At 38.5% G+C, this 12,456-nt stretch overlaps 1 protein-coding gene across 10 annotated transcripts in view; it reads left to right on the top strand.

The window, feature by feature from the left end:
* The first annotated feature begins 300 nt into the window (after nt 1–300).
* LOC143284620 (peregrin-like) overlaps nt 301–12,456 on the top strand; it is a 49,616-nt gene continuing 37,460 nt past the window's right edge. For 9 of the 10 annotated variants that reach the window (XM_076591468.1, XM_076591472.1, XM_076591471.1 and 6 more), the window contains exons 1-6: nt 301–410; nt 2,978–3,679; nt 4,021–4,871; nt 9,366–9,519; nt 11,370–11,495; nt 12,161–12,289. In XM_076591468.1, coding sequence (XP_076447583.1) covers nt 3,014–3,679; nt 4,021–4,871; nt 9,366–9,519; nt 11,370–11,495; nt 12,161–12,289 — 1,926 coding nt within the window. In that variant the 5' untranslated portion in view covers nt 301–410; nt 2,978–3,013. The remainder of the gene's footprint in view (nt 411–2,977; nt 3,680–4,020; nt 4,872–9,365; nt 9,520–11,369; nt 11,496–12,160; nt 12,290–12,456) is intronic. The other variant, XM_076591467.1, reaches the window with a different exon arrangement.

Genomic DNA, 12,456 nt, shown 5'->3' with positions numbered 1-12,456 from the left:
TTTATGTTGACAGTTTGAATTCCGTGTTCATTTCAGTCAGGGCTCAAGTACAGTTTACTCTGGCCTCATCCACTGGAGTGTGTGAGTATAGTCCTTATCTTTTGAGAAAATCATGAATGAAAAATTGATATACTTAGCATTTGCGAAAAACTGAGCTGGACTTTGACAAAATTAAACTGGATTTACCTAAATGAATAATAAATAGAATAAAAACCATTACCCTGCTTTCTTCGGAAACCGGCTGACAATGCGGAAATTCGACTCTGTCCACGCATGCGCATTAAGGTTATCACAGGGAGGGCGCGCTGAACTGTTTCGCGTGTTGGATTCTCTTGTTTACTGTGGACTGTCAACCAGATCTGACAGATGCGTCGAAGCACAAAAGCATTTTGTTTCTTTACCAATTGAAGGTATGGATTTTACTTTAAATAATCTATATGGAAATACAGTTGTGCTTGCATAGATCTTGTATCTATGCCTATTCAAATGGAACAAAATAGCCTGCGACGACGCAGATCGTCATTTCAGTGATTGTTCAACCAGACCAGTCAACACTCATGTGAATGAAGCTGGGATATCTTGGGATCTGTGCAGCTGTACAAAAACAATTAGGGTCACTGTTTTCGTCAAAGATGTTATGATCGATTTATGATGGAATATGAATGTTGAATTGTAGTGGTAATCTGACCAGTGGAACTAAGCAGCAAAGCAGTTCGAAGTGAGAAAGGCGCCCATGGACGCCATGTTGCATTTTTCAATGAAATCACTTCCTCCAGTTCATCACAGAACTAATCTTACCAGGCCTTCAGCCCACACATCTCCCCTATTCCTCTGGGCCTTAAGCCCTCACATCTCCCCTATACTTCTGCTTCACCACGATCAGCAGAATGGGGACCAAGAAACGATTGTCTTAACGAAGACAAGAACGTGAAAAAGCACTTAATAAGGGGTATAATAAAGTACAGTAAAATTAAACCATCTCCCATGTGAGCACGGTAGCTAGACCAGACAACAGTTGACGTTTCACTTTCAAAATTCAAGCATTTTTTTCTCTTTTTTTATTTTTATTATTTTTATGCAGATACAGTGGATCAAGCTTAATAAAATTCAAGTATTTATCAAAAGTAATCTTTCAGTAAACTGAAGCATTGTGATTGAGCTAAGTTCTAACATACAAAGTGAAACAGAAAGTGAAAAAAATGTGTTCCTCACTTTGCATCATGGATAATTGAATTATGGATTTTATTTTTAATTTTACTCAATACTAGTGATAAATTGTTATTAGTAACTAGATTATTTCCTATATGATTATTGGTATCATTCAGTATAATAGTAGTGGAAGTGAAAAAACTGTACCAGTGGAGGGGAAGAAACAAATACAATGGTGTAAAGCTTTAAAAACAGTCTCTTACTTTTCTTTTTTCGTTTTTTTCTTCCTTGCATGGAAGGTTATATAATATATTTCTCTCATTGGAACATCACCATGTTTGACAGAATTTTTCACAGTTCACCTTAGTCACAATAGGAAAATTACATCATTAACACATCAGGCAATTGCAATGGACTTCCGTGATGATTAACTTGCAAGGGTATTTCTGTTTCATAATACACAAATAACAAAAAGAAAGAATGAAAAAAAAGTCAAAGAAAAAACCCCCAAGAAAAACAACTAATTATCTGTCCTTAAAAAATAAAATAACATAAATGAAAAATAAAATAAAATAAATGGCATGTATCAAACACATTCTACCCCTTCACACATTTAACAAATGTCTGTTATCAATGTCTTGTAAGTTGTATTAGTTGTAAGACAACCACTTTGCTTGAATAAAATCTTGAATGTTAGATTGTATTGTTCATTTGTTGCATTTTGTTCTTCTATTTCATAATGCCGGGAAATGTATCTTTCAAAAGCTGCTAAGTTGGGCCTGCATTGTCAAATTTATATAATTTATAAATGTACATTTTTCCAAGAAGTATTAACAGGTCGAAAACTGTATTAGTGCGTACACTTTGAGCAATGCCAAACAGTACCATGCTTTCAGTTATTTTATTGTTGGTACGAGTTATACATTTCACCCTCAGTAACTCTTCAAAAATCTGCCAGTAGTGTTTTTAGTGTTGGCATCTCCAGAATATGTGCTTAATCAAGTTAATGTTGTCCTTTTCATTGCTACAGAAATCACAATAATTATTATTTGCAACCCCCATTTCTTTCAGGACCATATTAGTTCCAAGGATTTTGTGTAATATGCGTAACTGGAGCCTTTTCAGCTTAATGTTTTGAATTTTGCTTATTTTATAAAACGCTCCGTTCCATGAAATTTCTGTTCCCAATTTCTCAGACCACTTTGAACAAGACTCTGGAAGCTTGTCATTTAATACCACTACCAGAATAAACAGTCTGTTCTTTATGAGTAGAAAATATTTTGTGTATTGTTCATAATTTGTTCTGCGCTCAGTCTTCTAATGTTTTTACTCATCAAATAAAAAAGAAACAAACTGGAAAAAAAGTTCATTTGCTTCAGGAAGGCATTGGTTGATTATAGTTCATTCATTTTTAGTTTTAGTTCAGGTAAATGCATGCATGTATTATAATATAGTTACTAAGTGTGGTCTGTTTTATTTTAACAGCTGTTTTCATGTGGTGTGAAGTGGCCTCACAATGATATGATCGTATGAGTTGTGTATTTCATCCCAGCTTTTGTACATGTCTATTATCACTACACTTTGACACAGCCATCATGTGGTATTACACTTAGTTATAGCTAAGCTGCTATGTGTGTAACCAGTTGTAAATTGATAGAAATTTCCTAATGAAGTGCTTGGGGTTTCTAACAGAATGAGCTTACAGTTGTAGAGTGGTTGTGTCTCTATTATATGGGGAATTCAGGATAAGTGGCATGGGTTGAGTGCATTTTAGATTGAACAGAATATACAAGAAAGAAAGAAAAATAAAGTTGTTTATTATTTGCAGGTTTTCCTTTGGATATTCGTTATTATCTCCAGCAAGATGGTGTTGGAGGTGGATGTGAAAGCCTTCATTCAAAACTTGCGTGCTACCAAGCCTCCTTACAAATGTCCATATGGAAATTGTGAGAAAGTGTACAAAAGCTACTCAGGAATTCAACATCATTTGTTACACTTTGACCATGACAACCCGGAACCCCCTGGCCAGACCCCAAAGTCTGGCAGCAAGCCCCACAAGAAAAAAGGGGGGCAAAATAAAAACCACCACCGCAGCTTACAAAGGTCTCCCTCACCACATGAGCGCATTTCCACACAGCCTCACGTCCGAGAAACCCTGTCATACAAGGAATCCCAACGAATGGTGGAAATCAGTCTGGGGGGAGAGATGTTGTGTGTGGACATCTACCAGCCTCTGGATGTCATTTCCCCAGATGAGATTGACAACCACAACAACATGGAGAAGGAGGAGAAGGAAGACAAGAGCATGCAGAAACCTGCCAAAGGGAGTGAGAATGGGAAATCACGTAAGGAAAATGCTGGGCCAGCATTGCCAAGCCAGCCAGCCAAACTGCCTGAAGTGCAGGTCAAAGTGCTGGATGAGTACATCAGGCCTAAGGTCCCACCAGCCTCATCAGCATCCTATTATCGTCATATAGAGAAGTCTGTTGAAGAGTTGGATGAAGAAGTGGAGTACGATATGGATGAGGAGGTCAGTACTTTTGGTTGAATACACTTTTATGTGGCCTGCACTTTTATGTGGTTTGCATTTCTGCATGTGAGTGTGACTGTGTGTGAGAGCATATTTGTAACATGCACCCATTCGTATGCTTTATTTTAATTTTTAATGTTAGAAGTAATCTCCAGAAGCCTTATCTTGTTGCAGACAATATTCATTTTGTGAATTAGACTCTATGATAATAAAATTTTGCTTTCAAATACTCTGCACAAATGTGTATTTATAAACTGTCATGTTTAAATTGTAGAGAAGGATCATAATGCATTCATTCCCATCCTAGATTTTTACTTCTTCTTTTTTAAATGTGTTTTCAGGATCATGCTTGGCTAGATATGATAAATGAAAAACGGACCAGTAGCAGCACAACCAAGGTTTCCCAAGAAACCTTTGAGACTCTGATGGACCGCTTTGAGAAGGAAGCATTCTTTCAGAGTCAGTCGGCGGGAAAAGACCAAGGTCCTTCCATTGATGAGGATGCTGTGTGCTCCATATGCATGGACGGAGAGTGCCAGAACACCAACGTCATTCTGTTCTGTGATATGTGCAATCTGGCTGTGCACCAGGAGTGCTATGGAGTGCCCTACATTCCTGAAGGACAGTGGATGTGCCGACGCTGCCTGCAGTCCCCATCACGGGCTGTGGACTGTGTGCTTTGCCCCAACAAAGGGGGGGCCTTCAAGGAGACGGACGATGGCCGCTGGGCCCACGTGTTGTGCGCTCTCTGGGTTCCAGAAGTGGGCTTTTCCAACACCGTCTTTCTGGAGCCCATCGACTGCCTGGAGCGGATACCGCCAGCACGGAAGAAGCTGACATGCTACGTGTGCAAGCAGAGAGGGTCAGGGGCCTGTATCCAGTGCCACAGGCCCAACTGTTACACCGCCTTTCACGTCACCTGTGCACAGCAGGCAGGACTGTACATGAAGATAGAGCCAGACAGTATGCCTGCTGGAGTCAAGAAGACGGCGCTGTGTGACGTGCACATGGCCCCAGACAGTGAGTGGACTCCCATGATGACCAACAGTGACAGCCCGGAACAAAAGAACAGTCTCTCTCCAGAGGATGCCAAAGCTGAGAGACGCAAGAAAATGCGGCGAGCCAGGAAAATTCTTGAAAGCAGAAGAAAAGCGATTCCTGTGATTTCAATACCGACCATACCTGAAAACAGGTAAGGAATTGTCATTGTGATTTGTCTGTTTATCCAACTGATTTTTTCCCCTTTTTTTTTCAGATTCCCTCTCTGTAGTAGTAGTCCTGGTAGTGGTAAGAGCAATAGTTCATTTTCTTTGTTGGTGTGTCCTTCTGTCTCAGTGCTTGTGTTTGCTTCTGTATAGTATAGTTTCTCATTCAGTGATTGTTTTATCAGTCTTTGCATGCTACATTTTAATTTTTATTGGCCATACATTGTCCCTTCCCTGCAAAAATTTTGTTTTTTTGTATTATGTTATATTTTTGTTCAGACTTTTTCAGATCAGAGGCTGTGCAAAGTATAAAATACTAATTGTTTTGAGTGCCCAGTGTGGAATGTGATCACCACATCTGATCATCAGTAATAAACAAGTTTACTTTTCATACACTTTGATAAATATTTTAGGTCTGGAATGTGACACTGGTTTTCTGACCTGTTCACGACAAAATCAGTGGGTCATTTTCATAATTCATCATCATCATCGTCAACAACAACAACAATACAACTTCCTTCCATAATAATGATAATTGCAACATTCTCGTAAACATTTTGTACAATTCATTTGTAATGGAACTAATAATTTGTTACTTTTAGTTTTAATACTATTTTACAAAGCACATAGACCTTTAAGAATATGTGCTGTAGCAAGATGTCTTAATAAAAATGATTAAATGAATGAATTTAAACTGTGTCCATTGCAGTCTTTAGTGCGTTACATGGTTTAAGTGTGTGTCACTGTGTTTATGTGTGCATCAGATGAAAATTTCATTTCAACCCCACCCCTTCCCCCCACTTTCGTTTTTTTAACAGTAGAGGATGAGGTAGGGGTATTAATTTGCCCCATTAACATTATTATTAACAAACACCCCATTATGATACTGATAGTTATGATTACTTTACTACTACTAATATTATAATGCTAGAAATTAGCCCCCACTTACATGCCAATTACTTAATTGACCATGGCTTCACTATACATGTACTCCTATTAGTGGCACATAGTATATTTCAATTTTCATTTGTAGAAACATGTACATTTTACTGTAGTGTTTGATATGGATAGGCACCAGTGTGTGAATGTGAGGTTATCCATGCAGAGATCAGGTTGGGTTCAATAGACAATAGGTCATATGACCGGAAGAACATAAAATCAATAGGTCATTTTGAAAATCAATAGGTCAAATATCACCCGTCCCGGGCTAATGGTTAATGCAAAAGTGGGAACGCCAATTCTTCTAGCCGAAGCTCGCGAAAGGCAGCGATAAAGATTCGTTTCGGATTTCGTTTCGTCACGGATCCGTATTTTAATAAACCAGTTTATAGTCATTTCCTGTAGGAGCAGACGACAAAGCCATCGCGATCATTAAAGAGAGAGAGAGATGGTTACTTTGGTTGACCGACTGGTCATAAAAACAATAAGTCATGTGACCTGGCAACTTGAAAAACAATAGGTCATTTCAAAATTAAATGCGTCAATGACCGATGTCGAACCTGATCCCTGTCCATGTACATATATCTTTGGGTCAGTTAATACTAAAACTAGGAAAAGAAAATTTCAAAGTAAAGGTAAAGTTGACAGTGTCAACTATCATTGTAGTTATTCTCTCTCTCTCTCTCTCTCTCTCTCTCTCTCTCTCTCTCTCTCTCTCTCTCTCTCTCTCTCTCTCATGGTCTGTATTTTGGGGGAGTTTGAATTAGTCTGACAGTTCAGTGGTGCATATTCAGCATTGTGCTGGATATTTTAAGTTAGATTCAGAGTGTTTTGGCTTTATTAGTTATTAGCTACTGCTACAGTGCTAGCATGATGATATTTAAATTAAAAACTGAAAATTAAAATAACAACAGTTCGTTGAAATGTCAAGTCAAGAACAGCTATCACATACAAGTTGCAACACAAATGAAGTTTGTTTATCACATGCAAGTTGTTGTTTTTTTACAACAAAAAAGAAATTGTTTATGTCTCATGGGATCCACATAGGACTGCTTTCAATTTTTTTTCTCTCTTTCTTGATAGATTTGTGTATTTCATCAGTCTGTGTATCTTATAAAAGAATCTTAAGCCATTTGCCATGACCTTAGCGTGATTTTTAAAAAAAAGAAAGAAAAAGTGAAACTGGTAGAAGGATTTATCGTAAACTAAATAAGTTGAGCAATGAGTGGCAAGAAAAATGTGCAGATGGCTATGCGCCACAGAAGTGATGCCAAGTGGTTGCGTTGCACTGTCAGTCTTAAGTCCTGAATTAGTGAATAAAATGTGTCTCAGTCACACCTTATCAGTTGAATTATTTACCTTGGACTTTGGTGCATGAATTGTACTACAAATGTAGTTAATACATGTTTGGTTGTGTCTTTCAGTTTTACCTAAGTTGATGTGACAATGTCATGTGTATATATACATGTTCATTTTTCAGACAGTATCACTATCAGTATCAGTAGCTCAAGGAGGCGTCACTGCGTTTGGACAAATCCATATACACTCCACCACATCTGCCAAGCAGATGCCTGACCAGCAGCGTAACCCAACACGCTTAGTCAGGCCTTGAGAAAAAAGAAACAATTAAAAAAAACAACCCAAAAAGCAACAAATAAATAAGTAAAATAAAATAACAGAAAAAAGAATAAAATAAAAAGAAATAAGTAAATAAATAAATAAATAATAGATAAATACATAAAAAGAACTACTACCCAATAATGATAATATTTATAAGGCACAAAAACTTGATGAAGTCAACTGTAAGCGTACAAAAAAAAATAAATAAATAAATAAATAAATAATTTAATAAATAAGGCAACAATGATAATAAATAAGCAAATAAGGCATGCATACACACACATACCTCATCCTGTACACCCCTCCCCAGATGTAGGCCGTTGGTTGTTGTTGCGTTACCAGCAAGTCTGTCAGCTCGCTCATTTCCCTTAACACCTGCATGTCCCTGGCAGTATGACAATGTAAGTTTTTGAATCTGAAAGTTGCGCATTGCCTTATGCCACTCTGGGCTTCCCATTCCATTTTCAGTTTTCTGTATGAGGTTCATTGAGTCCGTTAGAATCATGGCATGTTGGTTTCTGGGCATATGGATAGACGATAGCCACTGGAGGGCATGTGTCACAGCTTCAACTTGCATCGTTAGGCTGGAGGTTGTGACTTTGTAGGCAGTATTCTCTTCCCAAATTGTTTTTCCATTTTGTTTCGCAGTGAATCCCCAACCAGATTGGTCTTTGGTGACTGAGCCATCTGTGTATATGATGATGTCCTCTTCTTTACTGTTTTCTTCTATGAGTAGCTTCACTTTTGCATCAGTTTTGCCCACTGGCCATTCCCGACAATGTCTTCCTAGAGTGGGTGAAATGGCTGTGTTGAATAGATGATTGAGGTTTTCGAGGTTTTTCTCCCATTCTTTTGTTTCTTTCAGGTCTTGTACAGTTGTAGTCGGCATACTATTACTAGCTGGATTGTGTCTTCTTCTTGCCCCATCCATGATCTTTCTCATCCTAGATGGCTGCCTTTTGGTTCCTTGACTGTGTCATGCAGTGGGTTTTGAGGGTTTTCTAATGCTCTGAAGTAGGTCTTAACCTGTTCTAACGTGTTTCTGGCCTGCACTGAAGGAAGGTCAAGCAGGTATCGCATGGTTTCCTTGGGCGTGTCTTTTGTTGTTCCAATTATCAGCCTCATAGTTTCATTTTGAACTCTTTCTAATTTTAGGAGGTTGCTTTGAGACAGTGCTGTTAGCCCAAGTCCGTAGTCAATCACACTGAGGATGAGTGATTGGTATAGCAGGAAGAGGTGGCAGAAGAGGTGGCGTTGTTCAATACCTTTGGTTGCCATTGCTTTTAAGACTGAAAGACCTTTTTGCATTTGAGAACAGTATTTTCCATCTGTTTTCTGAAGGTCAGCATCCTGTCGAACTGTATTCCTAGGTAGCATAGACATTCAGTTTTCTTGATCTGAATTCCATCGAATGACACAGGTGGTGGTGATTTGCTCACAGTTCTGTTGTTGAGAGTGCACACCAACATTTGGGCTTTCGCTGGATTGATGGAAGATCCTGTGTCTTTGCACCATTGAGCGATATTGTTCTGTTGTTTCTGGACGGCTTTAGTTCTTTCCTGAGCATCTTTCAAAGTTTTGAAGACCAGGCCATCATCAGACAATGAAAGTGAAATGGCATTCCTGGTAGTGGTACTAGTGGTAATGGAAGATTTTAATTATGCACTGCAGTGCATCAATTTGGTCAAATGTAACACACTATGAGTACAACTACAATGACAGTGTCTGTCTTTTCAATATTGATGTGACAATGTTATGCAACTCCTTATATTTATATTCAAACTGGATTAGCTTCTCTGGGACTGTTGTGGATTATTTATTTATGAATGCGCTACCGTGTATCAAACAAATGATATAACATGTTTTGTGATGATATTTCACTGATTTCAGTGTTGATGTGCTATAGATGTATACAATTGCAGACTGAGTGAAATAGCCTCCATGGTGGACATACCAAAGAAGGACCAGTTTATCAAGTATCTGCGGGCCTACTGGACCCTGAAAAGACAGTCACGATTTGGTGTGCCCTTGCTGAAACGTTTGCAGTCCAATCACATGAATAGGAACAAGGAGAATGTGAGTGATTTACATGGCACATGGGAGTCAGTCAGAAAATGGGACTATTGTAGTATTATTATCATTATTGATACTATTTATATTATTATTGTTATTAAATATTACCAATATTTGTTACATCTTATGGTTACACTACTGCTGTTAGTACTTTTACTAGTAATTTACTTGTCTGAAAATTTATTTGGGTTTAAAATTAAAGATGGCATATCGTTTTTCCTGTTAGTGTTAGCAATAAATTAAAAGAAATGTTAGTTGTGGACCGAACACACAGAAATTACATTTACAGTGACACTAAGTGACTAAATTGCCAACATGTTTACTGCATATGATGTGAGTATTTTAAAGCGATACTGAATTAGCTAGAATAAACATTCTTAAAAAAAGAACCGATAGCACCATGTAACTGAGGCAGAGCTCACCAGTTGCAGGCCTGTAGCACCTGTAACTGAGGCAGAGCTCACCAGTTGCAGGCCTGTAGCACCTGTAACTGAGGCAGAGCTCACCAGTTGCAGGCCTGTAGCACCTGTAACTGAGGCAGAGCTCACCAGTTGCAGGCCTGTAGCACCTGTAACTGAGGCAGAGCTCACCAGTTGCAGGCCTGTAGCACCTATAACTGAGGCAGAGCTCACCAGTTGCAGGCCTGTAGCACCTATAACTGAGGCAGAGCTCACCAGTTGCAGGCCTATAATACCTGTAGTGTAACTGAGGCAGAGCTCACCAGTTGCAGGCCTATCCTGTGTTGATCTGTGTAGATGTGGAGAAAATGGCAACATGTTGCCTGTGCCTGAGGTTTAATTTGACGCCTGCCTGGTCAGATGCCTTTGTCCCTGTGTTGAATCTTCTTGCTTCCCAGTGTAACTTCCTTCAGTTCTGCTCCAGCATTTCTGTTTGTTCTCAGCTTGATAAATATGAGAAATACAGAACACATTTTATAATGATCTCTCTCTCTCTCTCTCTCTCTCTCTCTCTGTCTGTCTGTCTCTGTCTTTTCTTCTTTTCCTCATGATTCTTTTATTGAATTATTGGATACAGTGTGTATCATAAGTGAGTCTTGAAGGCTGTACCTCTCTTGTTTGTTTTATACAGTACAGATCCAAATTAAAGAAATCTGTGTTACTTAAACAATTTAATCACTATGTCAACAACTCAGTGACTTACTGTTTGAGTGTTTCTGTTAAAGTTCTTTGGAGTGGGGGTATTGGGCGCATTTAATGATTTATCATAATCTTGTTCATGTGCATTGTTATAAATATTTAATGATTTACACCTTTTTTCTTTTTTCATGTTTTCACTGTCAGTGTCTGGATTTGAAACTTCAGTTGCTAAATAAATTTTCTCATATTTAGTTTTGTACTAATTAAGTAATTTATGTTAATTTCTTCTTCTTTTTCTTCTTTTTTTTTTTTTTTTCCATGTTTCTTATTTGAGTAATTTTTTTCTCAGATGAACTGAAGTGAGGCATACAATGATACATGTAATTAATTTTACAGTAACACCACCCTCCAAATAAAAGGAAAAAAAAAGAAAAGAAAAAATCAGCAAGAGCATTCAGACAAGACAAGAAAAAAATCAGTAAGATCATTCCACATAAAATGATTGATATCAGTAGGAACAGTAACATACACTGCACATTTTCGTCCCACAGTTACAACATAGCAAGTAATCACCTTTAGTGTTACAAGGAAACTCATCACTCAGTCTTAAGTGCTACTTAATGACACAGATGATTTGTTTTCTGCACTAGATGTTTGTTGTCTGTACAATGTTTTTTGGTGTGTTTTTTTGTCCACATTTCCTTGGGTTTAACTTTGGATTGTGATAAGTGTGTGTGTTTGCGACATGGCCCCCAGCAGAAGAACGACAAGCAGTCCAGCGACAAACACCTGCAGTTCTGGCAGCACATCCGCCAGAACCTGGAGAAACTGCGACTGCTGACAGAGCTGGTCAGGAAGAGAGAGAAAGTCAAGCGGGAGTGGGTGAGTGCTCACTTCCCTTTCACATCTCTAAGTGCACCATCTTTTCTCCACTTCCTCTATGTTGAGTCTGATGGTGAGCTTGGCTGGTTGTGTGGACTGCAGTGTGCATCATACAACACTGTACAGCTAATGTCATATTGGGTCAGAAGAAAAACATGTGGACTGCAGTGTATATCAGTTCACACAGCACTGTACAGCTAATGTCACAATATTTGTTAATACAAATACTCTTTGAGATGATTGTGGAAATAGGAGTGTAGAGTGAGAGCTAATGGAGTGTATAGTTGTGGTTTTTCCTGGTAAGGGTGGGAATAAGATGGACATAGACTATGGGTCAGAAAGTTCTAACATGATATCATGTCAGGATATATATATTGCTGTGTTATTGAACTGGGTGCAGTATGAGTGTAATTGCTCTTTACTACTTTAGTAAACCAAAGTAACATCTGCAACAAATAGTGTCAGTGTCACTGGCATATATGCTGGAGAAAGTTTTGTTTATTGAATTTTTTTCTGGCTGTTCTGTAATTTACTTAATAAATATTTAGAAAAATGAGTTGAGTCTCTGCAGAATTTGCTAGATATTTGACCATCAAACCAAAGCAGTGTTTTGATGGATAGGTTGATGGAGTGATTATAGGAGGTGAGGTGATGTGTGTGTGCAGGTGAATGTGCTGATGCAGTGTATGGAGTATCAGCTTCAGCCCTTCGTCATGTTTCTCAGAAAGACTCTAGAACAACTGCAGGAGATTGACACGGACAACATCTTTGCTGAGCCCGTCTCTCTTGAGGAGGTCAGTGTGTGTGTGTGTGTGTGTGTGTGTGTGTGTGTACAGGGAAAGGATCAAAGAGATGGATGGAGAGCACAGACAGAAAAAGGGAGACATTTATGAAATTCAAGAAAAAATGTTATTGAACAGTGAAGACGATCAGTTTGATCAGTCCATGCGTGTACATACAT

Source organism: Babylonia areolata, chromosome 8, assembly GCF_041734735.1.
Source record: "Babylonia areolata isolate BAREFJ2019XMU chromosome 8, ASM4173473v1, whole genome shotgun sequence".
NCBI classification, from domain to species: Eukaryota; Metazoa; Mollusca; class Gastropoda; order Neogastropoda; family Buccinidae; genus Babylonia; species Babylonia areolata.
Note: the sequence above shows the minus strand (reverse complement) of the source record. Positions and strands in the feature narration are given on the sequence as shown.